This window comes from Quercus robur, chromosome 11 (assembly GCF_932294415.1).
Source record: "Quercus robur chromosome 11, dhQueRobu3.1, whole genome shotgun sequence".
NCBI classification, from domain to species: domain Eukaryota; kingdom Viridiplantae; phylum Streptophyta; class Magnoliopsida; order Fagales; family Fagaceae; genus Quercus; species Quercus robur.
The window spans coordinates 41,894,292-41,910,681 of NC_065544.1; the positions used below are offsets into that span (position 1 = coordinate 41,894,292).

General features: G+C 36.1%; 2 protein-coding genes across 2 annotated transcripts; both read left to right on the forward strand.

Moving 5' to 3' along the window:
* The first annotated feature begins 9,603 nt into the window (after positions 1 to 9,603).
* Positions 9,604 to 11,782, forward strand: LOC126705045 (B3 domain-containing transcription factor VRN1-like). The gene is made up of 4 exons (XM_050404004.1): positions 9,604 to 9,729; positions 10,552 to 11,144; positions 11,257 to 11,428; positions 11,522 to 11,782. The coding sequence occupies exons 1-4, from the start codon at positions 9,604 to 9,606 to the stop codon at positions 11,780 to 11,782; spliced, it is 1,152 nt and encodes a 383-aa protein (XP_050259961.1).
* A 1,900-nt stretch (positions 11,783 to 13,682) lies between these two features.
* On the forward strand, positions 13,683 to 15,999 carry LOC126705947 (B3 domain-containing protein REM20-like). Its single transcript, XM_050405185.1, has 3 exons — positions 13,683 to 14,021; positions 14,871 to 15,348; positions 15,451 to 15,999. Exons 1-3 carry the CDS (start codon positions 13,935 to 13,937, stop codon positions 15,474 to 15,476), a joined length of 591 nt encoding a protein of 196 aa, XP_050261142.1. The 5' UTR covers positions 13,683 to 13,934; the 3' UTR covers positions 15,477 to 15,999.
* The last annotated feature ends 391 nt before the right edge of the window (positions 16,000 to 16,390 follow it).

Genomic DNA, 16,390 nt, shown 5'->3' on the forward strand with positions numbered 1-16,390 from the left:
GTAACCCTGTATTTAGGTGGGTTTTGTTGTAAGGGTAGTGAGTGAGATAGAGTGTTAATTGCTCAAGAGTGTGCAAGAAAATAGAGACTCGTGGCTTGATCTCGCGGGTAACTCGCGGCTGCAAGCCGCCAGATGCAGCACACGTGTCAAGCATGCCAGAAGGTGAACAGTCATGCTAGCTGAAGCACTACAGGACAAAACAAGACAACTGACCATACGGTTATCTCGCGACTGAAGAGAACCAACCAGCTCCTGGACTTTGATGTCATCAAGGTCTTTGCTCTCTTCAATCGCTGTCACTTTGGCACGAAAACTTTCCGGTAATGATCGAAAGATCTTCCTTACAATTTTAGAATCCTCCGTTTTCTCTCCCAAATTAAACTTGCTTACAATCACCTTATTCAGCTTGCTATAGAAAGAGTCAAAAGACTCATCCTCACTCATTTTTAACTCCTCAAACCGAGTGGTTAGCATCTGCAGCTTGGTGTCTTTTACTTTCTTTGTGCCTTCGTAAGTGGTCTCCAATATCTCCCATGCTTCTTTGGCAACGGTAATATGAGAGATCCTATGAAATTCATCTGGAGACACACCACAGAAAATAGCATTGAGTGCTTTACTGTTAGCATTAGATGCAGCGAGTGCTGCCTTATCCCATGTGGATTTGGCTGCCTCAGGTCTGGTCCAACCAATCTCAACAGCATCCCAAACAGATTCATCAATGGAACACAGAAATGCTTTCATGCGAACCTTCCAAAAAGCATAATTACTACCATCAAAATATGGAGGTGCATTTAGGGATTGAGATCAATCCATCTCAATAAGGAGTCAAGGATCACACAATGGTAATGAAACCACTAGAAATGTACCCGCTTTGATACCAATTGAAAGTTCAAATAGTGTAAAAACACCCTTGAACGTTTAGACCCCCAATTTACAAATTAACCAATTTAAGTTTTATGTCAAACAACTAGTGTGCGGAAAATGAACAAAAGCTATAATATAGAATTGGAAAAACTATCCTAAGCCAAATTAAAATCACAACCCACAGCAGATAATAAAAGGCAAAGATAAAAGGGAAGGAAGATGCAAACACAAAGACAACACACGATGTGTTATCGAAGAGGAAACCGAAACTCTCAGCATAAAACCTCTCCGCCGCCCTCCAAGCGGTAAAAAATCCACTAGAAAATGTAGTTGGGATACATGGACAGCAATAGACCCTCCAAGCCTAATCTACCTAGTGCACCTAAGCCCTCTAAGCTTCTTGCTCCAACGAGGTTGCGCCGAACCTTTTTCTTTTTTAGCTTCCCGGATTCCGCTACTTGACCATAGTATCAACCAATGTAGATTGGTTCATTCCTAACTGCTTCCCAGAACACCAAACAGCCCTCTCACAGTAATGAATATGGTGAGAACAAGGTTTTGGTAAAATGCCTCTCAAGGGTTTGACAATGGAGAGGAAGAGAGTTGAGGAATTTGAAGAGACTCTAATGTATAGATTGTAGGTGAATCAATCTTGTTTTACTCTAGGGTTTCTCTCTCAAAATTCTCTCTGGAAGCTCTCTTTCATTTGTGAGTATAAGGGGTATTTATATTGAGGTGAGAGGAGAATGTGAAACGTCAGGTTTTTCAAAACAAGGGTGACTCGCGGCTTGGCCTCGCGACTTGACTGAGTCGCGAGATCCAATCGCGAGATAACCGTATGGCCAGTTGTCTTGTTTTGTCCTGTAGTGCTCCAGCTAGCATGACTGTTCACCTTCTGGCATGCTTGACACGTGTGCTACATCTGACGGCTTGCAGCCGCGAGTTACCCGCGAGATCAAGCCACGAGTCTCTATTTTCTTGCACACTCTTGAGCAATTAACACTCTATCTCACTCACTACCCTTACAACAAAACCCACCTAAATACAGGGTTACTAAATGTTGAAATACAAGCAAATTTGGCACGGAATAAAGCCAACAAGATGGTTGATTAAATTCAATCTTACAATCTCCCCCTTTGGCTATTCCGTGACAAAACCCTAAAACAGACTCTAGACTTAACATGTGAGTTGGGAACAGTTGAGCAAAACTCACTCACACCTAACTCTAGAAGCTGTGAAGCACTTGAATTATAAGAACATGAAACTCCTAAAATACAACAATACACCATGATCATTGTATGCAGAAAAGCATGAAATGCATATGAAATAGGCTTAAAGTGATCAAGCAAAGATGAAGAGAAGAACCAACTCATGGCTTGATCAAATAGGTAACCACTACAAGGTAGTGATCACAATGCTCATTCACACTTGGAATGAACACTTAAACATACAGGTTAACAAGAACAATGCAAGTTACTTGTATGCCCAACACTTAACCAATGCAAAATACACTAAGTATATGCATCTAGAAACAATCCTACAAGGGCACAAGAATGACAGTACTTAAAAGAAAATGCAAGACATTTAGATGAAAGTACTGATTTAAACAAAGCATAAAAGGCTGCATAAAGCATGATACAAACCATAAAGCCTACAAAGATGCATAAAAACATAATCCTAAAAGCTTACATAAGCAACATGGGTACAAAACACAATATATACTGAATAACATCAACAATATATATAAAGAGTAAACCAAGTTTATAAGTTAAGAGTTAGAAACAAAAATACACCAAAACCACAATGTATCAAACCCATAGAAACACTAAATATCCAAAAACATAAACCTATAATTTTAAAGGATAAGTCTTAAAACAAAAGTATGTGTGTACTCCCCCTATTACTATGCACACTTCCCTTTGAGCTTTCTCCTCCTTACTGAATGCTCTCCCCCTTTTTGGCACGAATAGCTAAAGGCTGTCCTCTAACTTTTGTTGAATAACTTCTAGCTGATTCTCCATGGTCTCGAGTCGCATTTGAACATGATTGTTGGTGGAGTAGAGAAGTGTCACCATCTCATCAATGCGTTTCTGAATATTTGCAAGCAAACTACCTACTCTATCAGTTTGAGGATTAGTCTGTGCTTGCGGAATGCTAGCTTGTGGAACTTCAGGGATGACACGCGAAGTAGGTGTGGTATGTACAGGTGTCTCTGACTCAGGAGCAGATGGAGTAACCGGAGAGATGTGTGCACTCTTTGGTGTTTTAGAGGAATGACTTCTGTTGGCATGTAGAGTGTACATGGAAATTAGACGCTGACGGGTCAACATTTTTCCATCTGAGGGAGGAACAATGCCTTCACGAAGAATGAGCTTCATGATGAGACTGCAAAATGGAATACATCCTCGAGCTGCAATTCGAGCCGCGGTCTTCCTCATGGTTTGAAAGATGTGAGCACAGATATCAATGGGGGCTCCTGTAATAAGATCACAAAGGAATTGAGCTCTCCTAAAATTTATGAAGGTAGTGTTGGACAGTGGGTAGAGATTGGAGAACATGATCAACTTTAGTGTGGTCAGCTCTAGTGCAAACTTTGCGGTGCTGATGGATGTGCCTGTGTTGGATACTTCATGATCAGATCCTAGAACTTGTAGAATGTCTTGAATTTCTGGAGTTCGATCATCGTACGGAATTAGATTCACATTCTGAGGTCTAGTGATGTAGAGAATATCGGCGATGGAATTCGGGGAAATGCCAAACTCTTTTCCTCTGACCCAGAAAATTAGTTCAACTCCAAGATCACTCGTATTAGAGTAGCATTCCTTAACCAATTCATCCATTGGATCGACAAAATTCCCAAATAAGTTTGCCCAATCTCGTGGCTCAAAGATTCGAGGGATAAATGTGGTCCCTAAGGTGTCAAAATCAACCACCCGTTCCACTATAGGAATTGACTTGTCAAAGATGTTTGAGTAGATGTGTGAGGTAAGCGGGGTTCTGAACCTCTCCAAATTGGAGTCTTGAGATGACTGAGATGAGAGTTGAGTCCTTTTAGCAACTGGGGTTGCTGGATCGTCAGCAACAATGTCTTTGCCCTTAGAGGATCGACGAGACATCTGCAAGAGAATAGGCACACAGCAAAGAACCAAAAACAGCACCACACAAGATAAATATCAACATGATTAGATGCAAATAAGAGTGTAAACCAGAGATTTTATACACAAATACAAACTTAATACAGGTCAGACCCAAACAAAACCACAATCAATACTAAGTACACAATGAGTCAGGTGCAACAAAATGGTGAAAGTGCAATAGAGCATAGAGAAACACAAATTTAGAAATAACTGTCAATGAGACAGTCTACCATGACCATGATATGCACAAATTGACAACATTCGAACATTAAGAACGGATAGCATAAATAAGACCACATAAGATAGGAACAGGCATAAAATATCAAAATGAAAGATCAGTGGAAACCACAAACACCCAAAGAGGAGCACATGGCAGTGAGGCATAACATTCAGAAAATGAAGTGTTTTAAAGAGATACTTTCAAGACGCAAGCACACACATGTTGTGTCAACATAAAACACATTAATATGAGATAAGTAATCCAATGCCTCAGGCAGACTTCAACACACACACAAATGAATGGAGTAAGTCACAAAAAGTACCAAACCCATTTAACAAAAGAGTTTGAAAATTAACAACAACCAAAGCACAGAACAAAGAATAAGAACATTGAGACCAACAAAACAATATCAGATGAAATCAGCATCAAACACAATCCACCATACCCAGCACACAAAGAGTAAAACGATTGAACACAATATCACAAAAATAACAACCCAAACAGCAAGAAAGTAACACACAAACCATAGCATATGAAGTGAGGAAGAGAAGACCCATACCTTTTCTTGATGATTTTGAAAAGAAATGAAGCAACAATGGAGTTTGAAATGGGTTACACGGAACGTTTGGGAAGGAGACAGTTGAGATAGAAGATGAATAGACACAAAAAGTTCGAGGGAAAACTGAAAATGATTTAAAAACTGCCCCTATTTTTGCCAAACACACGATTTTCGCGACTTAAGTGAGTCGCCAACAAGTCGCCAGGTCAAGCCGCCAAAACATTCAAAGAAAAAATTTTGAAAAAATTTTCTAAGTGTTTTTCGCGACTGGAAGGTCTACTCGCGAGAGAGTCGCGAAAATCTCTGAGTAACCCTCGCGACTGGACCTTCCACTCGCGAACAAGTCGCCAAAATTGACCCGCGAACTCGCGACTGAGGCCTGCGACTTGACTTACCCGCGACTGAGTCGCCAAAACAGGGCAAAAATGAATTTTTGAAATTTTCAAATTTTAAAAACAAAATACTTTCCAAAAACACCTAAAACACTCAAAAAAAATTTTGTGCTTGAATCAACAAAGATTGAGCATGTGAAAACACATTTCATCAAGTACAATCACACAAATTAATATGGCATTTATTGAACATAAACTTGTGTATTGTGTGTGGATATCAACAAAGAGATAGTCATTAGTCTAATGTGAAGTTTCAATGATCAATTCAACCAAGGCATACACAATTAGCACTAGATCATGTGATCCATCTCAATTATAGAAGAATGCATATATGACCTCCTACAAGACTTGATAATATAATTTGGAGCTTTACATTTGACTCCACTTTCAATCATACCATTTGATCTTTTTGAGACGATCACCTCTCATTGTGAGAGTGATGTTTGATATTACACTTTGATGAGATAGCCTTTGGCTTTTTGAATAAATATTCACTTTAATCTATGGTTGCTTTCCCTTTTTCCTAGTCGAATACTAGTATGTGCGATAGGTTTTTGCAGCTCAATATCTCTTTTCATTTGGAGATTTACATTTGGTGAGCTCTATTAACAAAAACAAAAATAAAGAGTGGGAAGATATATAGACACAAGTCTATGCATGTCTCAAGATCAACATAATCATTCATGACAAGTTTGAAGATCTATTTACAATAATCACATAGATTTCAAGATTTCTCTCACAGTGATAAGAGTGCAAAGAAACAAGCTACGCTTGAAAATGCACAAAGTCATTAGCACAAAGGTACAAGGCAAAACAAGTTTTGAAACAAAACTCAACAATGTCAATCAAACTTTTTGATTTTCTATTTTTATGTGATTTTTGGATTTTTTGACACAAGAAGAAAAAGATTAATCAAAAACAAAAAGAAAACCAAAAGTATGCACAAATAAACAAACAAACAACCATCAACATAAACAACAAGCAAACAATCAAACACCGTCACAAAGCATAGGAAGTATTAATGCATAGACATGTTGTAATGCTTATGCATGAGTACCCTTTTTCACCCACACGTCACTTGTGTTTGGGGTGATTTCCTTATAGGATTGGATACGAGAGTTAGGACTTTCAAACTTTCGTGTGAAGCTTTTCAAGCAGTTGGTGAATGCACCAATTATCTTCATCACATTCATCATTCCAGGATCACCGTTTTGATCTCTTGATAGTTCACCAGCCCAATTTCTCCTATCATTTCTAGGTCCTCGTTGCCTTTGAGGAGTTGCACTATTCATTACTCTCAGCTTTTGACAATTTGGTCGAGTATGCCCTTAAAGTCCGCAATGATGACACACATAATTTGATCTAGGACCTCTTTGTGGTCGTGGACGAGACTTAACTCGGGATTCAGATCTGCCCACAGATTGATTACGTGAATTCAACAACCGTTCGTTCCCCACATTCCTCTTCTCCTCTATCTTGGGCTTCTCAGCAGTAGGGCCAATATCAGCTGATTCTTTGGCTTTTATAAACTTCACTTCTTTAGTGACATTTCCAGATGAGCTACTTCCTCCGGTATATCTCAATCCAGATTTGTCTGAAAAGCTCTTTTGAGATGAAATAACATCATCTAGCTTCTTGGTGGTGACCCTCTTTATTTTAGCATTCGCTTGCACAACCTCTTGCTCAAGAAATCTCACTTTTGTGTAAGCTTCTGACAGCTCACCATTCAGTATTTCTATCTCACATTTGGCCTCCCTATATCTGATTAGGAGACTCTTATAGTCCTCCTCTGTCTTCTTCATTTTTCTCACAGCTGCCTTGGCCACCCTTGTGTACTCCCCCGACTTCTCTAAGAGTGAGTTATAATTCTCTTGAAGATTGGCTGTGCTTTCATCTTCTTCAACATCTGATTCTTCAACAACTCCCAATGATTCTTCATCACTATGTTCTCCAAGGTCTCGTATAAGCAGATTCAACTCGTCTGAAGACTCAACATGGGCAATAGTCATAAAGGCTGAATAGTTCCCCTCTCCATCACAGCTTTCTTCAGAATCTGAGTCAGATGAATCCGAGTCACTCAATGTCATGGCATACACTTTGCCTTTCGATTTCAAATAATTCGGACATTCTTTCTTAAAGTGTCTATACCCGTTGCATTTGAAACAAGTTACACCTTGTGTAGATTGGGATTCTTTTCCATACATTAGAGTCTCTTCAAATTCTTCAACTCTCTTCCTCTCCATTGTCAAACCCTTGAGAGACATTTTACCAAAACCTTGTTCTCACCATATTCATTACTGTGAGAGGGTTGTTTGGTGTTTTGAGAAGCAATTAGGAAGGTACCAATCTACATTGGTTAATGCTATGGTCAAGTAGCGGAATCCGGGAAGCTAGAAAAGAAAAAGGTTCGGCGCAACCTCGTTGGAGCAAGAAGCTTGGAGGGCTTAGGTGCACTGGGTAGATTAGGTTTGGAGGGTCTATTGCTGTCCATGTATCCCAACTACATTTTCTAGTGAATTGTTTACCGCTTGGAGGGCGGTGGAGAGGTTTTACGCCGAGGGCTTCGATTTCCTCTTCGATAACACATCGCATGTTGTCTTTGTGTTTGCATCTTCCTTCCCTTTTATCTTTGCCTTTTATTATCTGTTGTGAGTTGTGATTTTAATTTGGCTTAGATAGTTTTTCCAATTCTATATTATAGTTTTTGTTCATTTTCCGCACACTAATTGTTTGACATAAAGCTTGAATTGGTTAATTTGTAAATTGGGGGTCTAAACGTTCAAGGGTGTTTTTACACTATTTGAACTTTCACTTATTGCATCCTATCCCTCCATCTACAATCCTCCAGACTCTCCTTAGGATACTTGTCCCTTTAAACTTCTGTTGAAAGTGGTAGAAGGAGCTGCTTAGTTGTGAATTCTACTATTTAGGTTACGCTCCCTCATCAATGTAATTGATAAAGTTGTTGTCAGTCATTTAATGCGGAGACAGTAGGTGAGCAAACTTCCTTCACCTTCCTTGACTCTCTTTCTGAACACCATCCTCTCCATTGGGACTTTCAGGAAGTATTTTGTCCCTTCTCCTCCTATCCTCGGGCGAATCCCCTCCTCGGGCTTAGAATGCTTTTATAATGATAGTAATAGCTTATTGTATCCTTCCTCGATCCTCGAGTCCTCACAATTTTTATTTAATCCAAACTTAACAAGGAGTGATACTTTATCTCTCTAACAAATCTATCTTAAACTCAAACTCAAACATTGATAATTTATCTCTAAATTTGCGAGGTTAATTATGAACACTATAAATGCAAAGCAAACCCCAATATTTTTTTTTTAAAGCCAAGTAGAGGTATGAATTTTTCTTATGTTATTTTCTTCTCCTCTACTTAAAAAAAAAAAAAAAAAAAAAAAAAAAAAAAAAAAAAAAAAACCTCGATTGACAACCCTACTTATATTTAATCTAATATGATAAAGAAATTAAATTTGATTATAAATTGGAGTATATAATTAGTTTGTGACAACTGACAATAAATTGTAGAAGGGAAACTCGAACCTAGTTCTATTAAAAGAGATTAAAACAAGTGCTACGGAATTACTACAAAACTCTTTTCAAATTATGTAGCATTTTTTTTTTTTTTTGGATAAAAGATAGTCTTACTTATTCAGAAAATTCAATGTATACAAATGTATTAATTTAAATACCTAACGTTTTTCCTTTGAATTGAATTATTTTTTGTAAAATTTAAAATTCATTGTATAGTAATAAAAAGATGACAAGTAGTTTTAACAAAATCAATTATTAGGGAAGTTTGAAATTTTGAATTTATGCATGTGATTTTTTTTTTTTTCATTGTTTAAAGGAAATGGTTTATATATAAATATATATATATATATATATATCATTTTCTTCATTAAGTTTGAAAAACTAATAGATTCTCAAAAAAAAAAGTTTGAAAAACTAATAGATATGTTAAAAAAAATTTATTAACAGTTATGTTAATTTATCTAAAAACTGATTTGAATGCATATGTCACAATTCTCTCTTGTTGGCAGTTGGAAGACTTGGTAGTGGGATTTTAGAATTGTACGAGGGATTTGAATTTTTTTATATTATTTTGAATTTTTTTTTTTTAATCTATTTCTAATCAATTTGATTTTAAATTTTACTCATATATCTTATTTTTTGAGTAGCTTAATTAACCCATAAAAATAATAATAATAAAAACAAAGAAACCTCAAAAAAAAAAAAAAAAAAAAAAAAAGCAACGATATTTCCGAAAACTACATGAACGTGGCGTTACACAGAGAGAGTATGACACTCACTCTGCAACTGAATCCGTGAAACGTGTCTCTATATACTCAGTTTCTTCCACTATCTTTCTCTTTCACTTAGTTTCTTAATCTCTTGACACTGAGAGTGCTTTGCTTTGCTATGGCGTCTAGGCCAAGGACTCGGCGCATGGGAGTGGAGTCCACAGACAAGCGTGAACGGCGTTGCAAGTATCCCACAAGGGATCCCGAGACTTTCTTCAAGATTGTTCTCAACGAAAAGATACTTGTATGTGTTTTTTGTTCCTTAAAACTTTTCTGGGTCATTCTCTGTTTTTCTGTTTTGTTCTTGAATGAACATTTTGGGGTCTCTTACGTAGGTACGTACAAGTGTTACATTGTTTGTTTCTTTGAATAAAACATAATAGTAGAGAAACAAAAAACTAAAGATTGTTACTTTACACTTGTTTGTTTTCTGAGGCTACTTAACTTTCTGTTTGGTTTCTGAGAAAACCAGTGAAGATGATGAGTGTTTGAAATTGGGTCTTGTTATTCCATTTCCATTAAAAAAAAAAACAAAAGACTAATTTGGTGTAACACATTGAGTTACCATGCATAATCCTTTTCTTGGGAATGCTTCATTTTACCAAAACAGTGGAATATATTTGATTTAAATAAAATGATACAGTTTTTCCGTGATGAGAACTTTTTAACACATGGGCCTTCTTGATGTCACTTAATTCTATAAGAGAAAATTACATAATGAGAAAATGATTAAATTTACTAATATTGTAAGCTTTTGGAACAAGTGGTTTTATAGCTTATCATGGTATCATAGTGTTGGACACCATTTATTAAGGAAGAGTTTGAGCCTACACATGGCCAAAAATTTTGGAATAAGAGTTGAATGATTAAATTTATTCTTTCCTAACAATTTTTTTGAGATACATTTACTAACAACATAAGCATTTGGGGCAAGTGGTATTGAATTTTTTGTTTGTGTATCCATACTATTTCTTACGTTTTTTGTCAATTATATGAGTGATGAAGTCATGTCTGTAATATATAATAAGTCAATTACTAGGATAATTTCATTTGGTACCTGCTGCAGAGGTTGCCAGAAATTTTTTTACAGAAATTTGGGGACCAACTTTCTTCTATTGCTACAGTCAATGGTCCCAATGGTCGGGTTTGGCAATTGGGTTTGGAGAAAGATGAAAATGGCACTTGGTTTAGTGATGGCTGGGACAAGTTTTTGGATTACCACTCTATCAGTAATGGCCATATTTTAATCTTCAAATATGAAGGAAATTCAACTTTCAATGTTCTTTTTATGTTCGATATGACTGCTGGCAAGATTGATTATCCCATTGACAGTCTAAGTAGCGATGCTGAACCTAATTCAGTAGCGAATGAAGAAGAGGAGAAAGATTTTGGGTATAATGATATATCGGTTTCAACTACTTATAGCCCTTCCCAGAACTCTTTAGAAAGTTGGTCTTCTGATGAGTATTTTAGTCAAGGAGTACTCAAAAAGCGTAATAAATATACAACTTGGACTGATAGAAAGAAAAGGCACATAAGAAAGGGTGCATGTAGTGGTGGACAAGCAGCTACTCAATCCTGTGATAAATGTGGCCATCACAAAGAAAGTGAATTTGCAAAATTTGATGAGGAAGCTGCAAAAACTCCTAAGGAAGACAGGTTCTATTCTTCGGGCAAAAGGAATCCAAAATCCAAATATAGTAAGCTCTATAAAATTACATATATGCTTTTACATTGTGGCATGCTATTAGATAATTCTTCTCATGACTAGTTTGCTAACTGCAGAAGTAGATGACTTTTCAGCAACTTCTGGGTTTTCCAAATTTTCTAAAACGATCCAAGCAGCAAGGAAAAGGGCAAGAAAAGCTGCCGATATGTTTCAGTCTGAATATCCTTTTTTCAAAGCTATCTTGCGGCGTCATAACATATATAATAGTTTTGTGGTGAGTTACAGTTTGTGTGTTGGTTTTAAGTTTCACCTAGATATGTGATTTAGTTGCAACATGCTTAGTTTCATATTGTTCTTGCTTATGTAGTATGTGCCTGCTGGATTTGCTATGAAGTATCTTCCTTCAGAGTCCATCACACTTCAGGATTCTGAGGGGAAACAGTTCCCTGCACGATGCTTCTATAGAGAGGGTTCAGGTGCAGGAAGGAGTATAGGCAAGGGATGGGCTACATTTGCTAGGGAACATGATTTGGAAGAAGGAGATGTCCTTGTCTTTGAGCTGATCAACCGGGAGACTATTGTCTTAGAAGTTCACATATTTCGTGCGATTGATTATTCAGGGATGTAAATTAATGTGTAGGCTTTTATGGTTTTTTTTTTTTTTAAATAACTTAAGGCTTTAAACTTTGCACATGACTTGCCAAAATTTGTGGTTTATGTTGTTGGATTTGCAGAATTAACTTAAATATCTACCTATTTGTTTCATGTGGTTGATTGAAATGTGTTTTATTCCAAAGTTTGACAGTTTAGTGAATCTTGTTTTATGACTCCACTAACTTGTGTCTTTTGACTAATTTGCATGGTTAAATTTGCAGTTGATAGACTATTAGATTATCAAAATCTTGAACTTAGACCAGAGCATCGAATCTGGTTTGTTGGAAAGTGGGAAGTTTTCACATTTCCCTTAGCATAAGTGGTTGATACTAGAAGAGCAGGAGCTTCATAGATGATATATCTATTGGATAATGCTAAGCTTTAGCTATCTACAATTTTACTATAAAAGGAATACTGATCGACAGAAATAAATGTGAATTGTAACACATAAATAAATTTCTTAATCACTTTTTTGTTTTGTGGTGGGATGGTTGGGTCTTTTATTTCCTAGATCTATTACTGTCCTTGATTGATGATGTATAGGTTTTTGGGTTTGATCTGTTTGATGAAGTTTGGGCTGTGTGTTTTGGTATTTTTTGAGGTTGGGTTTCATTTGGGATATCTTGGAAGGTGGGGTCTCTGGGTGGGGTTTGTACTTTGTACCCCCTATTGAGATGTAGTAGCTTAAGGAAAAGTCTATGACCACATAATTTTTTATAACTTCTTGTCATAATTGTGACATGGCAGAGTGTGATTGGTGAAGAAAAAATAGTAGGTCCATGTGTAAGTTATAGTTAACCACTTACAATCTGTCATTTCAGAGTTATAGCAAAAAAGTTATGGAATAATTTGTGGTCCTAGAATTACTCAATAGTTTAATGTAATATCTGCAGTAGAGATGCCCCATTGAGATGTAACTGAATTCAATATTTTTAGCAGGGATACTTTGTTTAAGTTCATTAATGATTTTGGCATGATGAGGGTTGAATACTATTGCTGTAAAAAATAAGGCTTTTGGTGATTCTCAATGTCCAAAAGAATAATGTTTGGACCATAATTTATTACACAATTTTTGTCATAACTCTTTCCATAGCAAGTTATGAGTGGTAAATGGGTGGACACACTTCTTTTTTTTTTCACCACTCACAACGTAGCAAGTTATGACATAATATATGGTTCTAGGTTCTTAGCATTTTTCTGTCCACAATGATTAGTTGAGAGATTTGCTTAGCTGCTGTGATGTGATGTGATGTCAGGCTCCAAGGACAGAGGATCTTAATTCCGTCTCAGTTTTTGTTTTAGATGGTGAGATTTGTGTGTTTAGACACCTTGAATCATAATAATTGTTAAATGATTACATTAATTAGTTTTCTAATAACTCATAACTTTTTGGTTAAAGTATTGGATTATTTCGTTTTGAATTTGAATTATGTCTTTACTTTATCTCTAATTTAGAAAGTTAAAAATCTCATATGTTGAATCCATCTCTTGATCTTATCTTAAGAGTGATTTTAAACTCACACAAGAGCAAAGTATTAAAATAATGGTTAAATACCTTATACTTTTTGAGACTAGCAGTAATTTATTACCTTAGAGGTTTTGATGGCAATTTAGGATATTTTTACTGAAGACAACTATATGTTTACATCTTACTATCAATTTAACCAAAAATAAAAAATAAAAAAGATAGCAATTTAGGACGGGAGAGAGGGATGGGATTTGGTAGTAGAGAGAATATTTAAAAGATGTGTAAGATGATGTAAGGGAGTTGAGAGAAGTAACAATAAAGTGGTCCCAATGACCAAAAATGGATGTAAAACTTGTTCAAAATGCATACACTTTTTGCTGGAAATGTCTACTGCATTCTCTAACTTGATAAAGATTAAAGACCCCATCCTACAGTTCTGACTTTTGAGTCGTTTTCTTGATTCCAAAAACACTCCCCCACTCACAATCAATGGCTAGTGCAACCCAACCGAGTGCCTATCATATCTGTGATCTGAGAGTATCCTAGACGCGCTGCATGTGGGAATTGGGGTTGTGAACTGATGTAACACAATGGAAAGTACACTCTTTGCTCACATTGTGTGATTGCTCAATGTTTTTGATATTCATCCTGAGAGAAAATGGTGAAGAACATGAGCAGCACCACCACAAAGAGATGCACTAGATTCTTCAAAGTGTTCCTACCAGAGTACTGCTCCGAGAGATTGGTAATCTATGCTCTGAATTTCAGTCTTTGTGATCTGGGTTTTTTGTTAGAAGCTTTAAATTCTCTATTTTTCTTGATTTTATATTCAAATGTTTATGGACTTTGTTTGATTTGTGATTTACAAAGCTTGCTTGATGAACAAGATGGTCGCTTTACTATCTTATGTTTGACCATGAGTTGCAAAATATGATGGCAGCCTTACTTAGAAGAAACCAAACTCATATTTAATGTATGCCAATTTTTTAAGAGTAACTTGTTTTAAATATCAAAAATACCAAAGACTTACATGTGCCATATGAGTGGCCATATTAATAAGAACATTAGACATAAAAATGCTAGAGAGAAAAGCCTAGGAGTCATGAAACACAGAAACAGTGAAAAAATGGAGGCCAAAAGTTTTAGATGGTTTGTTGTGTATTGCTAGAGGTGTTGCAACAGTATCAACAGGTGCTGTTTGTAGATGTTTTATAATGGAGAAGCTGAGGATGAACAGAAATCGTTTGAAAATGTCTATAATCTCATAAATTATAGCACAAATGTGACTTAAAGAAAATCGGTTAATAATACTACTTGAGGCGTGGAAAATCATTTTACGGTTTGAAGGCATGATAATAACAAAGATTTAAATTTTGTCGGTTAAGAGCTTATTAGTGCAAATTTATCTTGTCATAACTTGCTTCGAATTGAAATTGATTTAAGAATGGGGAAATTACTGGGGCTTTTTTCTAATATATAAGTAAGGGTTTTGAAGTTGATTAAACTGTAAGGGACTCGTGCAAATATTTAAAATGATTTTTATGTGTGAATTTGTCTGTTTTATAACTTACCCTGTAACTATGTTTCTCTACAGCGTATTCCAGATGCTTTCGTCTCACAATTAGACAGATCTGTGCCTAAGAAGGCCATACTCAGAAGTGGTAATAGGAAAATCTGGCATGTGAAGGTGGGAAAAATTAGTGATGGTGTGTTTTTCCTAAGTGGTTGGCAGGAATTTGTTAAAGATAATCTTATAAAGCTAGGAGATTTTTTGGTTTTCCAATACAATGGTCATGATGTGTTTGGTTTCAAATTATTTGGGAATTCTGGGTGTGAGAAGGAAGAGATTGAAACTCATGTAAGCATTAATAATAGATTTGAATACATAAAGGAGGAGGAGGAGGAAGCAGAGGAGACGGAAGAGGAAGAAAATGATAGTGACAATGATGACGATGAGGATTATGAGGATGAAGTGAGAAACAAGAAGAAAAAGGCAAAAAATATCCGCAAGAAAAGGCCATGGACTAAATATTGTGATAGAGGACAGAAAAAGATTGTATGGAAAATCAGCAGTAAGCATTACATTTCTCTTATGAATATTCCATTCAATATGTGTGACTGCTAGTTTGTGAATGTGTTTATCAACATATAACCTACATTTTTATTTGATTCAGGAGGTTTAGGAAAATTGGTGCTGTGAAGATTCAATATCAGTGTAAGAACACTGCTAGCTATCAAAAATTGAAGATTATGCATGTGAAGCAAAACGATGAGAAAGCTAGTAGTGAAGATTCAAGGTCAATGTGTGTAAAACTGATAGGTGCAACTTCGAATTTATACAGTAGGGCCAATGTGGCCATATCATACAGGTCCATATTATCCATATGGGATCAGGAACTAGACCAAACCGCAAGGCAAAGGAGATGAGAAAAGCAATGTAAATGCTAGTCCCAAAGCATGTGTGAAATTGCATTAGTTTCAATTATTTTAGCCTTGAATTTTTGTTTATTATATGTTTGCTAACATATGAAACGCAATGTCTTTGTTGTGAACTTGAATTTACATTTTGCTTTAGGTTTCTGTGTGGTTAAGATGGAGAAGACTGGGGAATTCTATACTGCCATACCCATATTGGGTTGCTTTCTCAAACTATTGCTTATAATGCAGCTTACAGTCTCTCTAATTAGAGTACCACGTTGTATGATGTTTGTAGTTTGATACAGCTTGTTAACTATCGTAAGTATTGTGACACAAAAATTTTCAAAATATCTTATCCAAAATTTGAGATATGATTGGTGCATATTGACAATCGTGGATCCATATGAAAGCAAGATTGCATCAATCATAACTTATCACCTCAAGAATAAGTGGGAAAAAAAAAAATAAAGGGAAATTTAGTCATGTTCCTAACATTGCTAGTTAAGTGTTTCCCTTATAGTTGGATTTTGTTGTTAACTATTAGGCTATGTTTGGTTTTAAGGATTGGCTAGGTTATTAGTTAACTCTTAAGCTATGTTTGGTTTAAGAAATTGGGAAAGGGAAGAAATAAAGGGGAGAAAAGGGAAATAAATTCATTTCTATAGTTAGGATGGATTGAGGCGAAGGAAAAGAAAA

Excerpts from the sequence above, each read along its gene's own strand:
- LOC126705045 (XM_050404004.1), top strand. The coding sequence starts at position 9,604 with ATGGCGTCTAGGCCAAGGACTCGGCGCATGGGAGTGGAGTCCACAGAC. Across the intron at positions 11,145-11,256 it reads AAAACTCCTAAGGAAGACAG|TTTGCTAACTGCAGAAGTAG; the intron begins GTTCTATTCTTC and ends TCTCATGACTAG. Across the intron at positions 11,429-11,521 it reads ACATATATAATAGTTTTGTG|TATGTGCCTGCTGGATTTGC; the intron begins GTGAGTTACAGT and ends TTGCTTATGTAG.
- LOC126705947 (XM_050405185.1), top strand. The coding sequence starts at position 13,935 with ATGGTGAAGAACATGAGCAGCACCACCACAAAGAGATGCACTAGATTC. Across the intron at positions 14,022-14,870 it reads AGTACTGCTCCGAGAGATTG|CGTATTCCAGATGCTTTCGT; the intron begins GTAATCTATGCT and ends GTTTCTCTACAG. Across the intron at positions 15,349-15,450 it reads GATTGTATGGAAAATCAGCA|GAGGTTTAGGAAAATTGGTG; the intron begins GTAAGCATTACA and ends TATTTGATTCAG.